The sequence below is a fragment of the Rhinolophus hipposideros genome (genome assembly GCF_964194185.1).
Source record: "Rhinolophus hipposideros genome assembly, chromosome: 15".
Taxonomy (NCBI): Eukaryota; Metazoa; Chordata; class Mammalia; order Chiroptera; family Rhinolophidae; genus Rhinolophus; species Rhinolophus hipposideros.
The window spans coordinates 32,619,841-32,644,351 of NC_138061.1; the positions used below are offsets into that span (position 1 = coordinate 32,619,841).

The 24,511-nt window shown below is 35.8% G+C and overlaps 1 protein-coding gene across 3 annotated transcripts in view; it reads left to right on the top strand.

The window, feature by feature from the left end:
• The window catches only part of RNLS (renalase, FAD dependent amine oxidase), a 259,728-nt gene that overhangs the window by 180,697 nt on the left and 54,520 nt on the right, over nucleotides 1–24,511 (top strand). For 2 of the 3 annotated variants that reach the window (XM_081075145.1, XM_081075144.1), the window contains exon 5: nucleotides 19,302–19,475. The exons of the other annotated variant lie outside the window; for it this stretch is intronic. In XM_081075145.1, coding sequence (XP_080931271.1) covers nucleotides 19,302–19,475 — 174 coding nt within the window. The remainder of the gene's footprint in view (nucleotides 1–19,301; nucleotides 19,476–24,511) is intronic. 3 annotated transcript variants of the gene reach the window in all.

Sequence of the window (24,511 nt, forward strand, 5' to 3'; positions counted from 1 at the left end):
GAGCAAATCTTAATACAAGATCTGGTCTTATTTTCAGGGAAACATGGTAGCAGAACTGCAAAGCAATGACAGCAACATATATAGTCTAGGTCAAACCACTCTACTCCGCTTTTGTAGTAGGAAAGCAGCCATAGGCAATACATAAGCAAATGGCATAGCTGGTTCCAATATATTTTCATTGTGGCTACTGACATTTGAATGTCAAATCATTTTCATGTGTCACCAAATATTATTCTTCTTTTGATTTTTTTCAAGCATTTCAAACTTCAAACTATTCTCAACTAGAGGACCATACAGAAACAAGCAGGGGTCAGATATGGGCCATGGGATGTAGTTTACCAAGCTCTGTTCTAGGTAACTAAATATGAAAGTTGATATAAAAACTTTGATGAAAATTTTTCTAAAATAAGTGTAAGTGATCTGCATTTTAAAACAGGCTTGGTTAGACATATTTATTTTTGTTTCATCATAGAAACTACTACAGAGTAAATACTAAGAAAAGGGCCTTGAAATTGCTCATTTTGGGCTGAGTCTTGCTGTGCTGTTTGCTACTTGTGCAAGGTACTTAATATATTTAAATTTGTTTCTTCATCCACATTATTGCATTGGCTAATTAGAATTCTTACTGAGGTCACGAGTAAGTCAGAGACCAGTATTATCACTATACTTAACATAGTAGAGACCTGGCTCATCATAATGTGGTCTGCATTAGCTGGCAGCTTGTTAAAATTGTAATCAGCACTTTAAAAGATCCTTAGTTAACTCATATGTGCATTGAAGTTTGAGAAGCATTGGTATAAGGAGATGCTAGCCAATGCAATCATGCAAAGAGAAAAAAATCAAAGTTACATATTTTGGAAAGGAAGAGGTAATCCTGCCATTATTTGTAGATGACATGATGACCATCTATAATTTAAAGGGAATCAAACCTATTATAAATAATAAAGGAGTAAATAGAAAAAAAGGTTGATATAAGAAATATAAGACATATTTTGATACATAAAGGTATAATTACACATATACACAATTCAATAATTTTATTATACAATGGCAATGACCAATTAGAAAATTTATATATATAAATACTCTATCCACAAGAGTAACAAAAACAGTAAACTATCTAGTAATAAAACTACAAGAATTGTACATGGGTAGGTGAAGAAAATGCTAAAACTTTACTGAAGGTCTTAAAACATGACCTGGATAAATAAGAAATATACCATATTCATGTGCAAGATGACTCAATCTAATAAATACATCAGTTGGCCCCACATTAATCTATGAAGTCAAAAAAGTTTTCTCAAGGTATTTGTCAAGTTGATTCTGAAATTCATGTGAAAGATGAAATGTTTAAAATTAAGTGAGGAATTGGGGGAGGGAAGCAGTGTTAGCAAGGCCAGGTTACTTGTTCTACCAGATATCAAGACATATCAAAAGGCTACAGAAATTAAAACAAAGTGGCATTTTTGTAGAAATGGTCAAGTTGATCGACAGGTTAGAAAGAGTCCAAAAACAGACATATGCTTAAGAATTTAGTTGCTAAAAGAGGCATTTCAACTCAGAAAAGAGTGGATCATTTAAATAAAAGATATAAAGACAAATATTTCAAAAGAGTTCAATTTCCCCTACCTCATACCATATAAAATAATAAATTAAAGATGGATTAAAGAGTTGATTATATATATAGGTGTAAAAGTACCCGAAGAAAATATAGGATGTTTTTATAATCTGCAATCGGGAAAGCATTTTCATAAAAAAGGCAGAAAATTCCAAAATGAACAAAAGAAAAAGAAATAAAAGATTTGACTAGATAAAATTCAAACTTTTCTATCACCTACGAGGCTGGTTGAATGTATTGACAACATACGCGTATATAACAAGTGTAGAATTATATGCAGATTATATGAGCAAGACGAAAAAAAATACCCATGATCAAATGAGCAGAGATTATGAAGGCAATACTCAAAAGAAGTACAAATAGTCAATAAATATATGAAAATGTTATCAGCCTCCCTGGTTGTTGCAGTTTCCTATTGGCAGTGTGATAAACCATCCCAAAATTTCACGACCAAACAACCATTGTATTACTGCAGGAACTCTGTAGGTTAGAAATTTGGACAGGTTACAATGGGGACAGCTTGTCTGTGCTCCACAATGTCTTGGATTTCAGCTAGAAAGACTTAAAAGCTGGGAGCTGATACTTTCCTAAGGCATTTTCACTCCCCTGTCTGTGGGTTGATGCTGGTGTATGCTGGAGCTGTCAGCCAGAAACCTATGTAGCCTCTCAAGTGGCCTGGGATTCTTCATAACATGGTGGCTGGATTCCAAGATTGAGTGTCCCAAGAGAACCAGGCATTAATTGTATCATCTTTTATGACCTCACTCAAAAGTCATATATAGTAGTGTCAGTTCTCCCTTAGTCACAAACTGTCAGATTCAAAGGAAGAAAACATAGATCCTACCTCTTGATGAAAGGGACATAAGAAGAGAATATAGGATGGAGGATATCGTTGCGACCATTTGGGGAAAATCTATCTGTCACACTGTTTATCAAGAAAATGCAAATCAAATAACTTTAGACCATTTCTCACACATCAGATTGATAATTCTCAGTTTCATTTATTCTTTGGGAGAAAGAGTGGGACAGGGATAAAATTAAGATAAGAAAGTCAAAAACACTGGACTAAATTTTAGCACTCTGTTTTTCCCTAGTTTTAAAAAAAATCCTTTGTCTGGGAAGAATTTATTTTTCCTCAAAATTTTATTAAAAACTGGCTGTTTTTTTAGAATATGAAAAAGTATTTATTTTGCACACGCCACTTAAATAGTAATACATTTTCACATTTAAATAAATAAAAGCAAAGAAAATTTCTGTCCTTAATTTAACTGATTCTTCAACATTAGAGCATACACTCTACTGAACATAAAATTGAATTTTCTCTTTATAATTTATAGTTGTCTTCTGGGAGTTGAATGAATGTTTAGAAGTGAATAACAAAACATGGTTTCTGTGTGTGAGAGGGAGAGAGGAAAGAGATGGAGGGAGAAAGGTGAGGAAAGGGAGAGAGGGGGGAGAGAGAGAGAGAGAGAGAGGGGAATAAATGAATACATCTTCTCTTGTATTTCAGCTTTTTAAAGAATACTTTTGAATTACATTCAGGAAAGTAAGAAGCTCAAGTATAGCTAATTATATCTGATTTTAAATAAGCCATACAAGTATTATTTTCTTTCAAGAGAATATTGCTATATAAATAATTCATTAGGTTTAATAAATGATTTGTAATTAATGGGTTGATCTTTCTGGTAAACATTAAAGTGTTACATTGTTTTTTATATGTTAAGTACAATAACACAGAATATTTTTACCAAGACCATTAGAACAGAGAAAATATCTTCCAAAAAGAAAATAAGTTTATGTTCTTTACCAAAGCCGTCTGGGTCCTTTTAATATAAATGTGAATGTATAATTTTATGTTTATTTTCTGTACCTGTGATATTTCTATAATGGTAATTGCATAGTTAACTACACAGTACATGCAGAAGATTTGCATATCTTTCACACAACTAGAGTGCTGCATCCACTGTTATGAAAGTTCATAATTCTACCCTGTGTTTGGTACCTGCAACCATAGAAATAAAGGCAGGGGATTCACGGACTAGTAAAGAACAAGGAGGAATGCATGCTTTTTCCAGTCATGCTGGAGTAACAGTTGAATCTACTTTCCCCACACCATCATCTTTTTTGACACTTGCAACAGAATAATAGATTATTCTTTTGCAACTGCTAATAAAATACATACACCAAGTTAGCAATTAAAAAGTTAAATTTCTCAGAGTGACATTGACTCATCTATATTGCATATAAGAAATAAATATTTTATGTGATGCATCATTCAATTCAATTTCTCAGTATGCATTATTTGAAATAGAGGTGAATTAAATTTTTTTATGGGCTGCCTAAACTGATTTTCTCCTTTTGTACCATGTCTCTGAATCTTTATGCAAGAGGACTAGCTAGCACAGTGAAATTGATACCGAGTGAGAAAGCAGAGCATAAATCAGTTCCCACTCCAGGCAGCACTGAGTTTATAAATTCTCTGTTGGTAATGTTTTTTGTTTTTTTGTTTTGTTTTCCAAATTAGGAATGTGTTTTCCCATAGAACCAATGCACTAATCTGCTATCTCAGTCTTGTCCACAAAAGCTTATTTATCTTTAATAAAATTGAAATTCTATCTATTTGCTCAAATAAGATAGAGAACAATGCAATTGTTCTATTTATGTTGGACACTGGTTATTAAGGAAAAGTCAGATGAGGAGGTGGATGGAGTCTTTTATGAGATTCTGAAGGGGACTTCAGGGAACTCTTACATGTTATGGTCCTCTATTACTTCTAATTACACTACAAAATATATGACTTTCCTTATCCCTGCGTCATCAACTATTAAAGCCATTTTCAATTTATTTGGGGGGGCAAAGAGTTACTCTGTTCTCTTGTTGGGATGCTGGCCCATGTCTTGTTCATATATAAAATGAAAGAGAAAAGAAAGAGAAGGCAATTGGTGAGTTAGGAGCTTGTCCTCTGACAACAGGACAACTTGGGCAAGGAGGGCAAGTGGGAAGGAGGTAATTTGGGTTTGTATCTTAGGAAAGGAGTTGGCAACAGTAAGCCATCGGGTGGCCATCTGAGCAGGATGACCAGTTTGCTGCTTAAGCTGGAGGTGATGGCAAGGTGGGCAGGGTGGAGCTTGGAAAGAGCATCTACAATTGAATTCTCATATACATGGGATATCCATAACCTAGCGTGACAACAGATATGTCTTCAGCAGGTAACCCAATAATTTTACTCTAAATTTCCCTGTAGCCAATGAAACTAGCTCCATTTTAATGTTCCTAAGCAGACACAGGTGTGGAGAAAGGTTTGCTCTTTGGAATTTGCTCTTTAAATAATGTAGTGACAAGATCCCATTTGTCATCCCACCATAGAGATCATGCCCTAGCAGCTGTACACATTTACCTGCAAGCAAAGTGTAAACAGGTGTGTGATGTGTGTGTGTTAGGGCAGGAAACCAAAGGAGGAATTTGTGCTTCAGACCCTACGAATTTTGGGACTGGAATATATCATAAGAAGGAAGAAAACTACCTACTATGTTCCAGGCTATAGAGGTGCTTTGGTTAATTTCATTAGAGTTAAATTGTATACTAAGTCCCATTAATAACAGGTGCCTAGTAAAAACAGATACCTGGTAAAAAAATATTTTAATATACTTTTTTTATAAAATAGTATGTAACTGAAGTTATAGATCAGAAGCAAATACCTTGAGGCTATAAAATTAGCTATAAAAAATATATCTTTCCAGAGATAAGCTAGTAATAAAATCATTTTCTTCCTTCCTTGCTCCTGCTTCTGACTTTCCCTTTAACAAATGCATCTCCATATACTAGTTAAAGCTATCTTATTCATCCCTTTCCCTGCAGTAACAAAAAGCAATTGTTATTATTATGCCCCTATTTTGTGCCAGGTATTTTATACATGTACATATATATTTTATATATATTGTATAAAATATATATATATTTAGAATATAAAATTTCTAAAACTTTTTAATAATATTTAGTATATAAAGTTTCTAATATTTATAACAGCCCTAGAAACTAGGTCGTACCACTACTTCACAAATGAGGAAACTAAAGCTCAGTGAGTTGAAATATGCATATTGCGTTACACTGATATACATTGATATGTATATTTACACACGTAAAGACTTTTGCTGAGGCTCAGAAATGCAAGTGTTCAGTTAAAGATAACCTCTGTCATCCAATCTTTCAGGTTAAACACTTTCTATGATGTAAAAAGTCAGATGAAAAATAGGGAAAATGATTGAAATCTGGCAGTAAAAATTTACAGTTCAATAACATGAATAAAATGGAAATAAAACAAAGATAACAAAGAAAAATGAACAATATTTTCCTAAGGTGCTGACCAACATGTTAATAAAAGAAATTTTAAATGTATTGTAAAAAAAAATTGTAAGCTGATATGAAGATCAAAATGTGGTTTTTGGAGAAATCCAAGACGGTGGAGCAGATAAACACTGTGCCTGCTTCCTTCCGTGAACACATTAAAATTACAACTAAATTATACAACAGTCAACCTGGAGAACCATCTGAAGTCTGGCTGAGCAGAAGTTTTATAACTAAATATAAGGAAGCCATGTCAAGACTGGTAGGAGGGGTGGAGACGCGTGACGGGCTTGCCCTAAACCCCCACGTTGTGATTAAGAAGCAGGAGAGATATTTCGGCCACGGAGGTTCCCCCAACAAGCAAGAGACCCCAGCCCCACACTGGCCTCCTCAGCCCAGAGTACTGGTGTTCGGAAGAGGAGCTCCCACAATATCTGGCTGTGAAAAAGTGGGGATTCCAACAATCTGGGTGGAATGGAAGGCTGTGGGAAACCCAGACATCCTGTTAAATGACCTGCTCACAGACTCACTCAGAGGCACTCACCTTGGGTTCCGGCAAAGGGACAGTAACTCAGGGGGCATTGGAGACATACGGGGGACGGACCAAGGTGTGTGGCTCTGGAGGACAGTCACCATTTTCCCTGTGTGGGGTCATTCCCAGACAGCCGGCAGGTGGGTGCCATCTTCTCTGTTTTGAGCCTTCTCCCCACAGGCCAAATCTGAATCTGATTGATCTGAAGAGCTCCACTGCTCCACCCTGCTGACTCCCTGAGGCCCTTCCCTATTCAACTTGCCCAACACCAGAGGCTCTTTCTCCGAGAGCAACCAGACCCACCTGCATTACATACTTTCTTGAAAAACTATCAGAGTCTGTAGAACCCAAGAGGGCAACAGCTGGTCACAGTGTGCTCTGAGACTTTTGCTGAATAATTCCAGGCTTAGCACTGGCACCAAACCAGAGTCTACATTTAGCTATTGACCACAATTCTTCCCACTCTAGTGACTCTGAGATCCTGCCTCATCCAACTTGCATACCCCACCAGGCCTTATCAGTGGCTAAAAGGATTAAGAAGTACAAATTCATTGTTACAAAGTAGTTATGGTGATGTAGGGTATAGCATAAAGAATTTAGTCAATAATATTGTAATAACTATGTATGGTGTCAGATGGGTACAAGATTTGTTGGCATGATAGATCGGAGGGAGTTGGAGGGCAGGATGAAAAAGGTGAAGGGTTTAATAAGTACAAACTGGTAGTTATGAAATAGTCATGGGGATATAAAGAAAAGCACAGGAAATATAGTCAATAATATGGTAATAACTATGTATAGTACCAGGTGAGTAATAGACTAGTCAGGGGGATCACTTCTTAAATTATATAAATGGCTAACTACTATGCTGTACATCTGAAATTAATATAAAATAATATTGAATGTTAACTGTAATTGAAAAGTTTAAAAATCGGGGAAGGTGAAGGGGAATAAGAGGTTCAAATTTCCAGGTATGAAACAAATTAAATCATGGAATATAATGTACAATGTAGGGAATATAGTCAATAATATTGTGATAGCATGGTACAGTGTCAGATGGTTGCTGGACTTATAATGGTGATCACTTCTTTAGGTATATAAATGTTGAATAAATATAGTATATACCTGAAACTAATATAATATTGTATGTTAGCTATATTTTAATAAAAATCTTAAAGTAAATTTTTAAAATATGTGCTTTTCATCAAATTGAGATTTTTGTTAGTTCTGGAATTATAATGATTTTAAAATACGTAAAGTGCTGTAGCCTTCCATTAAATGAAGTCTGGTGCCATTACAGTTTTTTTCCCCAAGTCCAGTTTATTTGCTTTGGCTTTAGCTAAGCATTGTGGGAGTTGTTATTAAGTAAACAGAAAAGAAGCTAGTGGATTTGCAAAGTACAAGATGAACATATTTCTGAGTGTCCTAGAGCTTACACTACCAGATCCTGACATTTTTGTCTCAATACCACAGATTTCGAGTCCTTGCAAACATTGTTTTCTGATTCCTAAAACTATAAAAGTTTTGAATTGGAATATTAATTCTCCAAGTCATTGCCTCAGTATAGTTACTCTAGCCATACATATAAATATATATATCTGTATAAAAATATGAGATGACATGTAATAAAGTTTTTATTATTATGCATTTTAGAATGGCTATATTGCTCATGAATGGCATAGCCATGAAGTAATTAAGTGGATAGGCAGGGAAGAGTGGCTGTAAAATATGTATGATATTCTGTGACATTTCGTATAGCAATACACACAATGCTTTCTTTTCATATTCTTTCTCATCGAAACTCAGCACTTTTCCTACAAGAAGAATGATGGCGTAATAGTCTAAACGTTTAGAGTGCATGGAAATAAGGCTAGCGTTTTCCAGCTTTACTATTGTGGTTTCCAAGCTTACTGTATATGTTTGCAAATAGAACAGGAAAACCAACTACATTTCTATTCTGAAATCCAAAAAGAAGCTTAGGAAGGATATAATTGATAAAAACCAGGGTAAAATTATTTTATGTCTCAGCCCAACATCTATCCTAGACTCTGGCGTTTTGTTAAGAGGTATTTTATAGTGACTGGCATAGTGTTAGACGCATAGTGAACCTACAGTAAACAATGCTTGAATTAAATAACCCCACATTCTTTCAGAAAACAGCTCGTACCTTTAAAAAACGTTTATTTTTTTCTAATCCTGTGGTTAGAACTAGTTGCTATAGAAACAATTGACTATCATTTTAGTTTCGCAGGACCTCCGTCCAGATGAAGAGAAGAACGGGTAGTGGGTTTATAAAGCAGCAGACACTTCACGATTGGGAGAAAGTCAAAAGGCTTTATGAAAAGCCAGTCACAGCCACATTGTACAGCTAAATACTCTTTTTCAAAGGCCACTGGGACAGAGTGGCAAGAAGGCAGTAGAAACAGAGATCAGGGAGAAAATATTGTTCTTTTTCCTCGGCAGATTGTATATTGTTCTTTATGATTAGGGAGATGGGGAGACATCAGGAATTAGAAATCACTCCTGGATTGCTGGTGGGCGGGGGGGTGGGGGGGAAGGGGGGGTGCCTGATTCATCACAAATGCTGGCAACAGCACTAATTTTTTTTTTAATTAAAAGTTATGGGGGGGACAATGATCAACAAAGCTACATACCATGTTTCTCTGAAAATAAGACCTAACCATAAAATGAGCCCTAACATGATTTTTCAGGATGACATCCCCTGAACATAAGCCCTAATGCGTCTTTTGGAGCAAAAATTAATGTAAGACCTGGTCTTATTTTCAAGGAAACAGAGTAGGTTACAAGTGTACAATTCTATAATACATCATCTATATATAGCATTTTGTGTTCCCCACCCAGAGGCAGTTATCCTTCTATCACCATATATTTGACCTCCTTTACCTTCTTATACCATCCTCCCTTACCCTCTTGTAACCACTAAACTGTTATCTGTGTCTATGAGCTTTTATTTGTTTGTCTTGTACCTTTGTAGCCTTCAGTTTTATATCCCACATATGAGTGAAGTCATACTGTGTTTCCCCAAAAATAAGACCTCACTGGAAAATAGCCCTAGCATGATTTTTCAGGATGACATCCACTGAACATAAACCCTAATGTGTCTTTTGGAGCAAAAATTAATATAAGACCTGGTCTTATTTTTGGGGAAACACAGTACGAGTATGGTTCTTGACTTTTTCTGTCTGACTTATTTCACTTAGCATAATAATCTCAAGATCCATCCATTTGCAAATGGCAATATTTCATCTTTTCTCATGGCAGAGTAGTATTCCATTGTGTACACAGCGGGTGCCAAAAATGTATACACATTTTAAGAAAGGAAAACTGTATTAAAATTGTAGTACTCAATATATACTGATAATAAAAGATGAATACAAGTCACATTTGACTTCTGCCATTACAAGAGGTGCTCAAAGTTGTTACCATCAGTGTCCGGACACTTCTGATTACGAAGAACTACTGCTTGAGCAATGTTGACCAAAGTGTTCACTTGTATACCCCCAGTATATCCCACATCTTCTTTATCCAATGATCCATCGTATAACACTTTGGTTGATTCCATATCTTGGCCACCGTAAATAAAGCTGCAATGAACATCAGGATACATTTATCTTTGCATATAATTTTTTAAAGATTTTTTAGGTTGATATCCAGGAGAGGGATTGCTGGGTCATATGGTAATTCTATTCTTAATTTTTTCAGGAACCTCCATACTGTTTTCCATATTGACTATACCAATTTACATTCCCACCAACAGTATATGAGGGTTCCTTTTTCTCTACAGCCTCTCCAACACTTGTTATTATTTGTCCAACACTTGTTATTATTTGTCTTGTTGATGATAGCCATTCTAACAGGTGTGAAGTGATATCTCATTATGGTTTTTATTTGCATTTCCCTCACAGCTAGTGAAGTTGAACATTTTTTCATATATCTGTTGGCCGTTTGTATGTCTTGTTGGGAGAAGTTTCTTTCATATCCTCTGCCCATTTTTTAATTGGATTGTTTGTCTTTTTATTGTTGAATTGTATGAGTTCCTTATATATATTGGATATTAGCCCCTAATTGGAGGCATTGTTTCAAATATCTTCTCCCATTCAGTTGGTTGCCTTTTTGTTTTGTTGATGGTTTCTTTTGCTGTACAGAAGCTTTTTAGTTTGACATAATCCCACTCATTTATTTTAGCTTTTACTTCCCTTGTCTTTGAGGTCAAATTCATAAAATCCTCTTTGAACACAAGGTCCATAAGTTTAGTACCTACGCTTTCTTCTATGCAATTTATTGTTTCATGTCTTATGTTTAGGTCTTTGATCCATTTTGACTAAGAATTTGGGCCTTCATAGTACTGAAGGCATTTTAGCGTGAAATCTGCCCCCAGTATGGCAGGACTGCCTGCTTAAACACAGAAGCCTATGAACTTGCACTTAAAATAATGCCTTATTTTTATCCTTACTGGAAACAAAAGTCATGATCAATTAAGTATTATTATATTTTAGAAACTTTGTGTGTCTTTATGTTCTTTTCTTCCCTTTTTAATGCCACTTAATGCGTTAATTGTTAGGGTCCCACAAAATTTGGGAAATATTAGGATAAACTTCTTTTACTACTTATGAACTTAGTTTCTCTAACATGCCCATGCTTTTTCACGCGTTCTGATGACTTCCCCAAAACAGCTATACACAGCAACTAGAAGGATGTACCTGTTAAGGTTTATATTCAGGTAATGATTAGCATTCTCCCTAAACACATGAATGTAAAATCAGCTTAATCCTAAATTTTTATCAAAATATTTTCATCAAGTGTCAAAACACAATACAGAAAAACCCATTTCTTTGGCAACTTTTGTTTTTATACAATCCTGGGGTAGGTTTTAAGGTTAAGAAAATGTAATGCTGGCATACTAGAGTAATGATGGGTTTTTATTCCTTTCCAAAGATAAGTCTTTGAACATTCAGCATTCTAAATTAGGTAGCTAAAGAATTCTACAATTTATGTTAATTTTCCAAAAATCATTATCTGAAATTTTTGGCATCTTTAATAATCCTTACATTTGAAAGAAAAGGAACTTTATTTTTACCTTCTGCTCTGAAAAGTGAAGTGTATCCAGTGTACTTTACTAGCCAAAGATATATTTTTGATTTAGTAATATACGGATATGCTTGAATGTTAGGATGTTGCCTCTAAGAATTTTTTGAGAACTTTTTCTAAAGTCTGATACACACATGCAAAAATACATACATACATACATAAAAATAAAGTATAATATACACAGACAACTCTAAAGGCTTTTAAAGTCAAGAACTATAGTGTTAAGAGTTTTGCAAAACTTATTATTTGCCAGGCATTGTGCTAAGCACTTGCTATTATCTCATTTAATTTTCTTAACAATCCTTTGAGGCAGGCACTATTATTATTCTCATTTTGCAGGAAAACCAATGCCTGGAGGGATTAAGCAACTTGACCAAGGTCACACAGATAAATGTCAGAACCAGAATTCAAACCCAAATTTTTCTGACTTCAGATGCTTCTCAGGATGAGAGAAATATTTCCCCAGGGAAATTCCACACAGATATGTAACTGCTGAAGTCTGTCACCAACAAACTCTAGATTTATTGCTTGCCAAAACTATTTTCGAAACTGTGCTTCCAGGCTTAATGACTTCTATACCTATAGTCCTAGTGAACGTTCAATTTATTCCAGGTGAAGTGAAACAAGACTGAAGCTGTGATGCTTTCACACGAAAGAAATGACTCATGAATGGTAAAAGTTCAAACTCTGTACTGGCCTGCGAGGAGAACTATTTATGGAAAATGGGTCTTTCAGCACTATTTCTACAGCCACTTTGAGTTAAGAGGAACAAGCTCTTCTGGCTAAAATACTATTGGCTTCATGTACCCACAGAATTGGATGGTCTAATGTGAGCAGTTGAATTGGTGCATAAACTTGCTTGACAGTCTTGGAATTCAACATAAAAAAATAAAAGCAATAATAAATAAATCAAGGGCCACCAGTGTCCTCGGATGCAGAGCTTAAGTACTTATCACACAAGTTGACCTAACTTTAACTGTCACTGAGTTGAAATTCTTCACATATGGGGGCAAATCAGGAATTTAGTATTCCTCTGTAATTGTCTATAAACAACAAAACTTCTGGAAGGAGATTAAGGCTTTGAGCACCAATTGTCCATGTGAGCACCATTTACCATTAACTACAATATTGATAATGAATGCCATGTTAGTGCTTAAAAGGTACTTGTTTTACTGTCATGTTCTCATGCCCCTCCCACGCCCCCACCCAATTCAGTATCTGATGAATAAAAATACAGTTTGAAAGCAGTACTTTGTTTACTTATGAAAACAGAGACCTATATAATCACAAAATATTCTCACTCAGAATACTCCTGGGCCGAAGGATTTGGTCTTAAGAGGTTGAGGTCTACCACTTCATAAGAATAGAATGTATCATGCTTTGCTTCAGAGTGCTTTCTTTATAGTTAAATATTGTTTCAGTCAGGGTCCTACCAAGAAATAGATTGTGTGTGTTGAAAAGGTTTTAACTACCAGAAGAACTGAATGAAAGGGCATTTACAGAACTGTGGTTAGGGTTAAGGCAACCACCAAAGGAGATTGTGGCACCTCCAGACAATAACAACAGAAAGCCATAACTACTCTTAGGTCTACATGGGTGAGAAAAGAAAACAATGTGTCTGATGCCCCATAACAACTGGAACCGTGGAATAAGAGCCACCTGAAAGGAACTCGAACTATAGAGAAACTCAGCATTGCCAGCACCTGGCAAAGCAGGAAAGAGCACAAGGAATCAGTTTTCCAGTCTCTGCCTCCTTCCGTCTTGCCTATGCCTCTCATTGGCCAAAACCATCCAAAAACCAGAGTTCTATGGAATTCAGCCTACAGGGAACAGTCACTCTGGTCACAGAGAAGAGAGAAGGGCAGGCGGTAGACCTGGGGGAGAAAGAATAATCAGCACAAATTAAGTTTTAATCTCTAAGTATTTAAACAGCAAAGGAAGGAAGGGAGGGAGGGAGGAAAGAAAGGGGAGAGGGAGAGAGAGAGAATGTGCGCAGGTGGGTACATGAGTGTGTACAAAAAAGAAAGAAAGCAACTGATTATCTATATAAATATTATAATATATACAATACTAAAAAGTAAACAGCACATAGAAAAAATTTATAATGTACAATAAATGGGGAACTTTTATAATACCAGTACATCACTCATTTTAACTTAATAATGTGAATACTCTAATAGATCAATTAGCAAAATGACATGAACTGATCGTTTCCAAAAGAGAAAATACATGTGAGCTAGTAGACATATGAAGAATATTTAGTCTAATCAGTAGTTAAAGAAATAGATTTTAAAACCAAAATGAGATCTGTTTTTCCTATTGAATTATCAAGAAAAAAAGGTAATACTTAATATTGGCAAAGATACAATGAAATAGGTCTTCCATACACTTTTAGGGGAAATATAAATTAGTGCAGTTTTTGTGCAAATCAATTTAACAGTAATTCTACTTTTAATATTCTGTCTTAAGGAATTAATGGAAAATGTAGGTAAAGATCTAGGCACAAGGATGAGCATAATAGCTTTCATTACAACAGACAAAAAAAGGAAATAAATGTCTAACATTAATGGAAATTACATAGCATCCTTTCCATCGAATTTTATAAAGACATTAAAAATCATGTTTACAATGAGCTTTTTGTCATATGGAAAGCAAAATTGAAGTATGCAAAATTGTGTATACAATATGATCACAGCCATGTTTAAAGAAAAAAGTAAAGAAAATACCAGAGGGAAAATGTTAAAATGTTAATAGTTGTTGCTTCTCTGGGTAATGAGCATATGGTGATTATTTTTGCTTTTGCCTCTTTATGCCTTTGCGTACTTTCCAAATATTCTAAAATGAAATGTATTCGTTAATATTTATTGAATGCCCACATTGCACCAGTCATTATCCTGGGACCTGGACACTCAAAGCTCATGAGGCACAGTCCTTCCTTCAAGTTGCTTATAATCTGGTGTTTTTTTTTTTTGTATCTTGTAACTTCAAAAATTATAGAACAATAAAGCTGTTTTTTATTTAACTAGAGTGGGTGAAAAATAGTGTCCCGTTAATTTCTCATTTGATTTCTTTCCCTCACACCACCTTTCCAAACCAACAGGAATCCTGGATGCTTTCTCTTCAGAAATATATCCAAAACCTTATTCAAGGTAAATCAATAAAGCTTTTAGGAAAAACTAAATAAGAAAATATCTTTAAGTTCTTGGAGTAGGCAAAGAGTTCTGAAACAGGACACAAGTGTGTGCCCACTATAAAAGAAAAAAATGGCAAATTGTACTAAATTAAAATTAAAATTGTTCATCAAAACATACGATTAACAGACTAAAAAAGCAGACCACTAAGGAGGAGAAAGCTTTTTACTCTTATTATATGACTCATATACAGAATATATAAAGTACCCCTACATAACAACAAGAAACAGATAGACAACCCAAAGGAAAAATGAGCAAAACTTTGACCAGGTAATCACAAAAGGATATCCAAATAAACATTGAAAGGTTTCATTGAGAAAAAGTAGTCATCATGGAATGCACATTAAAACCACAGTGTGACATCACTACATTCCAAATTAAAAGGCACATAGTAGCAAAGGTGAAGGAAGGAAGATAGTAACAAAAGTGTCCTCCCAGGTGGTACAATCACTTTAGAAAACCACTGGGCAGTATCTACTAAAGCTGAATATAAGCTAACCCCATGGTCCAGGCATTCCAGTTCTGGGTATATACTCAAAAGAAACACATACAGATGTTTTTCTCATTACATTTGTGATCGCCGAAAGCTAGAAACAATCCAAATGTTCATCAACAGTAGAATGGATACATACAGTGTAGTATATACACACAAGCTGTACTTTCCTGCATTGACAATTAACTGCAACTACATGTAACAACATTTATAAATATCACAAGCATCATACTGAGTGAAAGAAGCCAGCCACAAAGAGTGCATACTGCATCGTTCTGTTTCTGTGACATTCTAAAACGGCTACACTAATGTATGGTGTTAGAATTCACGATTATTCATGATCCTCAGCGGGGAGTGCCTGAAAAGGGCGGAGAAGGTAGCTTCTGAGGTTCTAGTAACATCTGTTTCTTAACCTGCCTGGTAATCACACGGGTGGGTTCATTTTATGAAAATTCATCAAGGCATACTTTTCTGTATGTTAAACTTCAATTAACATTATGTTATGTATAATTATATATGTATATGTGTCTGTGACATACACATCCATGCACACATATGTAAAATATAATATAAATGTATTTATTTACACACACACTCACACACACACACACACACACACACACACACTCCATCCAAAATGTAACCACTCCTGACCTCCTCTACGCTTCTCTCCCATCCAAGACGACTGCAAAGCTCTTTTCCCTAACTCCTCCTCTTGGCAGTCTTCAACTGTAACCAGAATGATAAAAACAGAAGCTGGGTCATATCTGTCTTTGGCTCACAACCAGTAGTAACTTCACATGTCAATCAGAATAAAATCCTCAGAAGAGAGATATACCCCTGACAGCCTATATAAACCAGTCTCATTACCCACACCTGTCACTTCTATCCCATTAATTAGCCTGCTTTATTTTTCTTTACAGATCTTATCATCAATGGGCATACCATCCACTAGGTTATTTACTTATAACTGGTCTCTCCAATACCAGTGTGTCAGCTACAGAAAAGCAGGGATTTTATCTTTCTGCTTTATATCCCTAACATCTAAAATAATACCTGGCATAAAGTAGGCAATGAATGAATGAATGAATGAATGAATGAATGAGATCATCACCAAAAAACCATAGGAAATGGGCAGAATGTGTATGTTTAGCCTTCTTTTTAGGTTAGGAAACTAAAAGAATGAAATTACATTAGGGAACAAAAAATCAAATTACTTATTTGATGTTTTCAGTAGTATAGCCTTTGTCTTCTTTTTTTCTTTTTCCCTCCCCCACACCCTATTTCTTGCTCTATCCTTCACCTTCCCCAAACCCACACATGCCACCTACATGCAAACACAGGCATAGCCATAGGGAGAATGGAGTAAGGACAGTTCTAATGGATGGAAGTAAGAATATAAACTATCCTGTTGTACACAATTTTTAGCCACTTTACTCACATTATAGTCATAATAAAATATATCCTATATTATATATACTAGTGTGTATAATTACAGAGATTGTATAATCCTAGTGGCTGATAATTCAATTAGAGTGGCAACCAGGTAAAGATTCATTGTATTGGAATTAGACGTTTTTATATGAGCCTTGTTTTTGGGTATATGGCACATGATATTACATGATATACATGACAGTAAAGAACTTATCGTTTTTCTTGCCAAAAATATATGTATTTGGAACCTAAGGTTGCTCCCTCTGGCATTTTGCATAAAAATTTTTTTTCAAACAAAATTAAGACCATTTTGTTAGGTCCTACAACAATGAAAAACTTTTCAGACCCAGGAGACGAATCTTTTGGAAGCAAATATGCGTCTGTCCAGAAATCAACATTGTTTCAGTCAGAAATCTTACCTCCTTGTTCTCAGAATGAATTGTAGAACCCCCAGAGCAGACAAGGATATTTAAGTTTAATTTCTATATACATAGCAATTACTTTTTCAAAGGGCTATCCGGTAGGATTTGCCAGCTTGTCTAAAAACTAGCTAAATGTGCAAATGTGAGTGTGGGGGGAAGGGAAGGTCTAGTTTGGTTGTCAACCTAGTTGACCCTTTACTTTTGGTTAAAAAAAGAGAGAGACTTTTTGGCCCTTTCAGTTACAAAATAGCTGACAGCACAGTTTTGTTGGTTTGTTTTTAATTGAAAAAAATGGAAAACTTAGTGATAAGATCCTAATATGTGCTCGACTGCTAGTATTAGTCTTCTTCACCTCCTCCCTCTCAGAAAGCAGTTAAGCATAACATCAAGCCGTAACTTTAAAAGTGGATGGAATAATAAAATGAAGCCTAAGATACATTGAGTGTTAACGGGTCCAATGTCAGAAGATCATTCATTCATCAAGTAGTTAATATCTTTTAATAAGCAGAAAATGATGGTTCAAGGGAATGATGGCTTTTACTTTAAAGTGAGTGCAAACTAACCATTAACATCAGAGGAGAAAGCAATGCCAAAGTTCATTTTGAAGCTCAGATATACAGATCAGGAGGGAAAAGCATGGAGTAATGAGGACATGTACATGACTTCAGTGCCGGAACTGTGGCTTCACCTTGACCTCATGACTTGGAAGCTGTGTGACCTAGAGCAAGTTACTTAACCGCTCTGAATCTCAGCTTCCTAGGGATGTAAAATGAGGATGGTAAAAACACCTCTCTTGCAGGGCTTTTGTAAAGATTAAATGAGGTCTTAGTTCTAAAAATATTTTGTAGCCAAGAATATGCAGCGATAACGTACAGGATTATTACTGTGCTTAAATAATTCATTGAATACCTTTCTTGCCTTCTCTTTTAACTCCTAAAGTCACTTCTCTGAGGTTTAGCTAAAGTTAGCCCCCATCCCTTGAGGTCTGCCTATACCTAGAGTTTTAGATTAGGATATTTTTAACTAGCTTAATGAAAAAATTTCATGTTTCATTTCTGAACCAGCCTGCCTAAATGTTGAGAATAGACGTATGGTCTTCTCTAAGTTGCAAATTATTAATGCTGTATGAGTACATATATGAATATGCAGCTCCCTGAAACCCTTTAGGGTAGGGAGATTGGAGATGGAGATTTCAAAGGGAAGGAAATCTCTTCCTTTTCCATCATAGGATGGCACACTGTCCCATTTTCCTAAATATTTCCTCTTTATAATAGAAAAAGTGCCTATTTAATGCACACTTATATGCCAAGCATGGTGCTATGCATTATTTCATGAAACCCTCACAACATACTAATATATCCGGTATCAGTACTGACACAGACAAGAGGATTATAATTAGAATAATTAAGTAGTTTAACCAATGTCACAGACCTAGTACATGGCAGAGTCAAGATTTGAACCTGAACCTGCCTAATTGTTCTTCTAGTCTTTTTCCATGGGTTAATTATTTCCCTCCTACATTTTAACTAATGTTGTGTGTCTGTGTTTGCCTTTCTATCCCTTTATACTGTCATCCTTGGTATTCCTGTAATGAGCAGAGTAGAGGCCTATAACAGAGATGATTTAGGTGTGGTCTCTGAACTTAACTGTTACAAGGCACTGGCAGGAAGATGACAGACATGGAAGAATTTAAGAGGTCCAGAAGGGATGGCGCATCCGTCTCTCCAGCTGTCACATGAGAATAATAATATTCAACCTTATACAGCAGTTGTTAGGACAGTGAAATTCTTGTGTTAAGTGTTTGGCAAAGACCCTGTCTCATAGTAAGTGGTCAGTATACAGAATCTATAACATTGCCAGACAGTCCCAGGATAAAAACTAGGATGTAAAGCTAGAAAAGCAACGCGGTGCCAGATTTTGAGAGAGCACTGAATGCCAGTCTAAAGAGTTTGGACCTTCAGCTTGGTAAAAATAATTGTGCCTAGGTCAGTTATCATTCTGAAAAGAAATGAGAGCTGATGCTATTTCACATTACCTTTCAAAATCCATCCTAAATGAGATGGAATTGGTGGGAACAGTTGGAACTAGTTTAAAGGAGTTTTGTATTTGATGTACTAAAAGAAATTTTCAAGTTTGATGCCCTATACTTTTTCTTCCACAGTAATTAGTGAATACCAAAGACAGCAACTGGAGTCGGTGAGCTACTCCTCCCGCTACGCTCTGGGCCTCTTTTATGAAGCTGGCACGAAGATTGATGTCCCTTGGGCAGGGCAGTACATCACCAGTAATCCCTGCATACGCTTCATCTCCATTGATAATAAGAAACGCAATATAGGTCAGTACCCCCATTATTTCCCTTAAATACAGTAACAATGGTGGGTGTAGATCATGAAAAATGCTGTTTAATTGAGTGTTGCCATTCTGTACAGAGCAAGCATTTAACTCCAAGCCACAGGGGATAAAATTTAATGTCACATTTGGCCAATAATAAAATACACAGTGAAACCAGCAAAGTTTTTCAGAAAATGATTCACCACCTGGTTTGTATTACTGAGTTCATGAAAATAGTATCAGAAGGTTTAAGATTTCAAAATGGCCCAAGTTCTGTTGCTTTAATATGGATCCATCCATATGCAAATGTATATCTCATCATTTGTTTGTTGGTGAAGTTTGTTTGGTTTTGTTTTTAAAATTTGGTAAATGCTGCTCTTGTTTTCGCTTCCCAGGCTAGGAAAAAAAAAAGAGGTGAATTTTACGATGTTATGAAAATTCCTCACTTTAATATAATTTTATTTCATTTTTCTCTGGGATACTACGTGAAATTATTTTGTATACAATATAACTAAAATGATAGGTGAAATGTTTTTTAAAAGCTTTACTCGAATGGGATAAAATCTACACTCAACCCTTTTTGTTGAAGATAGTTATAAAAATTAGACTTGAATTGCAAGAATAAACATAACTGATTCATTTTAGACATAAAGGTGAAAGTGTATTCTTATTTGTAAGATTGGGGTGATCCTTGAGATATTGCTTTTCATGGAATAAACTGTAATATTCTAAAATGACTAAATTCTTGAAAGGAATCATCGTTTCAATTTGTTATGGTGTTTTATGGTATAGTGATGGTCTAATCGAGCCATTAGTTTGAAGTCTTGCTTGATAAAATCACCAACTAATGTCTCGTGGCTTGCCAGAACTTTATAATGATAGAACTGGGTTGGAGTATGGTTTTATATCAGAGCATGTGATCTTAGAAAAATGTTTCTTTTATAACTTAAAACTCCCTAAGGGCTGGACTGTTTATGTTAACATGATACCACGTATATGTACAATCAGCAGTTCATGAAATGCCCTATAACAGCAATAGACTAACCATTTTTAACTCTATAACTGCTTTGTTCTAAGGAAAGAAAAATAGCCCTTGATCTTATCATATTGTATGTCATGAATTAGACATTCTCCTTTGTGTATTGTTTCATAAGACATGATATCTGTTAGTATGTATTCAGTAATATGTAACAGAAAAAATAATTTAAACTTGTTTAAACATCATAAGGACATTTGTTATATTATCTGCTATGGACTGAATTGACTCTCCCCCCCTTCCCAATTTATACATCGAAGCCCTAACCCCCAATGTGATTATATTTGGGCTTTTAGGAGGTAATTAAGGTTAAATGAGGTTATAGGATGGGATCTTAATCCAATAGGATTCCTTATAAAATGAGGAAGAGAGTGAGAGAGGTTTCTCTCCATCCTTGTATACACACCAAAAAAAGGCCATGTGAAGATAATGAGAAGGTAAGAAGGTGAGCTATCTGCAAGCCAGGAAGAGTCCTTATCAAATCATTTGGTACTTTAATCTTGGACTGAGACAAATAAATTTTTAGTATTTAAGCCACCCAATCTATGGTATTTTGTTATGGTAGCCCAAGCTGACTGATACATTATCTAAGAGGAAGAAGTTAGGGAGACTTCAGGATTGGTTGATTAGAGAACTGAGCAATATTTTCAAGGATCTAGAATTTATTTTTCTCTGCTCTCTTCCACTCTTGATGTTGACATCCTCCGAGGACTGGTAGAAAGATGTAAGTAACTGTTGGAGTCACATCCAGACCCAACAAGATGTTTAGGAAGGAGAAGGACTATTACTGTCTCTGTCCCTTTCTAAGAATAAAGGAAATCTTTCCAGAAATCACTGAACCAATTACATCTTGTATCTCATAGCTTAGAATTTCATTACTTGACCTGTCTGAAATTAATCGCTGGCAAGGGGGATAGGGCTACCATGATGACCTGAGACAAACAAAGGTCTACTTCTGGAACTGGTATTAGGATAATCTTCTCTTTAGCCCTATGAGGGGCAGATACCTGAATAAAACTGGATTTTTCATTAGGAAGAAAGAAAGGAGTAAGGGACGCTGAGTTGGCAACAAAGAATGCCTATTATCTTCAAGTAGAGTCGCATCATTTGTGAGAGGTAAAATTCTAAAGTTTTCCTATAAAGAGAGGAATCGGTATATTCAAAATATCTTTGAAAATCCCTTGAAGCTACATGACATTTTGGAGACTGACACAACTTTCAGTAAATTCAGTATTTTTCCAACATTTAATAGATTTCATTTTCTTTGGGTGAAGCGAGATGAAATAGCTGGTTTGCATTTATGGGGCAGAGTGATATTTTCTCCTGTGAAAGGCACACAGGAAAGAAAAAAATAGCAGTCATACCTCCTAACAGATCAAATTCTCTGTACAAATGGAATGAGTTGGGAGGTGAAAGCACACATGCTACACAATGCAGGAGCAATTTATAAAATCAGAGTCATGCAGAACTGAAAGAGTGCAACATAAAAATATTAATAAATTCTCACATGATTGGCAGCATTTAAAATAATAGAAATACAAAAACATATACTTTGTATATACTAACAGTCACAGGATTTTAAAGCTGGAGGGCCAGGAAAATTGGAAACCATGTTTTTGCTACAGCTCATGGTGGGGCCACTTCAGACAGCAAAGAAATACCTGCATTCCTGTGTCGGTTTTATGGAAAATTAATCTTGGATTATGCAAGTTTCAAATTATGGAACTTGAATGTAATGGCATTCCCTAACCCTACTCTAGTAATTTCCCTAACAAGAAATCTAACTGCCTTGTATTTAAAATATTTTTTCTCACTCTGGGGCCAGGATGCTAAGTGTATCTAGTTGAATCCACATAATATAAATGTCCATATACTATATAACTCCACTGTATTTTATTGGTATTGATATTTAACTAGACCAGTAAGTGTTGTCTCTTTATGTCACTAACACTACCTAACACCCACCCTTTATTTGGGGTGTTTGATTGAATCAGGAATTAATACTGAAATACACACACTCAACTAATGAAGGGAACATTTGTATTTTGTCAAGGTAGGACAGCAACAAAACAGACAAAGGCTGGCAGGTTTGAGTCTACAAAATGCAATCTATTGTTAAGTCTTAAAGAGAGCCAGAGGACAAAGGATTTGTGGGCCAAACCAGACAAAGGTCATGGAATAATCATTTGTCAGCTGTCAGGAAGAGGCAATACATGCAGAAAGCCACAACCAGAACCAAAGTCTCCTTAGACAAAGGGGCTAACTTCCAAGATGTTCTAGACCTAACTTCAAGTACCAATAGTAATGGGTATGACCCAGTTTACTTAGGTTTGTGTTTCCCAAAATGTGTTTAATGGAACACCAGTCCCTTGAGATACTCTTTGGGAAGTGGCTTTGTCATCAAATAAGTTTGCAAAATCTACTGACTTTACCCATATTTTGGAGAGTGTGAGGGCATATTATCGTATTAGAAGACATTCCTATAAATGCCTTCTCACTTCATTTAATTTGGAATTTCTCAAATGTACTTGACCATGGAATATTTTATTTGGACATCAAACCAACTAATATCCCAAAGAAATGGTTCCCCAGAACACACTTGAGAAACTCTGACTTGGTACTGCATTTTGTGCTTCAATCCTGGGCAGGAACTAGAGGCCAGGTGATGGAGGTGGGGAAGTTTGGTACTGGGCAGACACCTGAGATTTTTTACAGATGGAAGAAGACTTCTTGCAGATAAACTCAAAACATGGTAGGGTTAGAACTAAAGACAATTTAGGTTGAAATAAGGTCTTTGTCATTAACATGGATAATTTTATAAATTGTCAATAAGATTAGCATAGTGGGAGCAATTTGGACTTTGAAAGACCTAGATTCAAACTTTGGCTCTGAAACATGCTAATGATGTGATCTTGAATGACCCTTGTTATTTGTAACATTAGCATTTGTAACAAACACAATCAAAAATTTTAATGGGGTAAATATAACAGAAGTTAATTTCTTGCTCACATAAAGCCCAAACAGGTGTTTATGATTGCTAGGTACCTTTCATCAAAGATGTGATTGATTCAGAGACCCAGAGGCCTCCATCTTTTGACTCTGCCAACTTTGTCAGGTGGTTTTCAGAGTCACTGTGCTCATCTGCATCAAAGTGGCAGATGAGAAAGACAATGGAGGAGAGCACGTGGGATAACTTAAGGGCTAGACCTAGAAATGGTGCACATCTGGAGTGCTCATATTTTGTTGGTTAGAACAGTTATGCGGACACACCTATTTGGAAGGAAGGCTGGAAATGTAGTTTACCTATGCATGTAGAAAAAAGAAACATACATGATCAACATATAGCCAATTTTTGCTACAACATTTAGCAAAGGTCCTTCTGTGAAAGATGTAAATTAGACTGACATGGATGATAAATACAGATTTCAACGCAAGCGCAAATCATTCAACAGGTAGTCATCCCGTACAGCAAAAACTAAGAATAATTCCACAGCTGGGTCTATACTCAGCAGAAAAGGATTCTGCCAACATGCGGAGGGCATAGGAAGTAGTGCCACATATGAAATACATTTATCTCCTGTATAGGAAAAGCACTCCTGTGTATTTCACCTTTACTCTCACGCTACTACCACACTCACAACATTTCTGACAGCAACGGTATAGGTTTTCCACACATCAAGCAAATCTGTGACACCAGCTGGGTATCTCACAGTTCAGTTCAGTTCTGACACTATCTACCTGGAGTTAGCATCAGATTCTACAGGCGAAGGGTTCAGTCCCGTAAGACTGCCCCCACTTCAGATGCCAGTGGCAAGTCCCAGGTTGCCATCTGTACTTCTGACCGACCCGCTATACACCAAGGTTCCCATGACTCCTCCTTGGGTTCAATAATTTGCTAGAATGGCTCACAGACCTCAGGGAAACATGTTTACTGGTTTATTGTAAAATAAAGGATATGATATAGAACACAGATAATCAGCCAGATGAAGAGGTCCAGCGAGTGA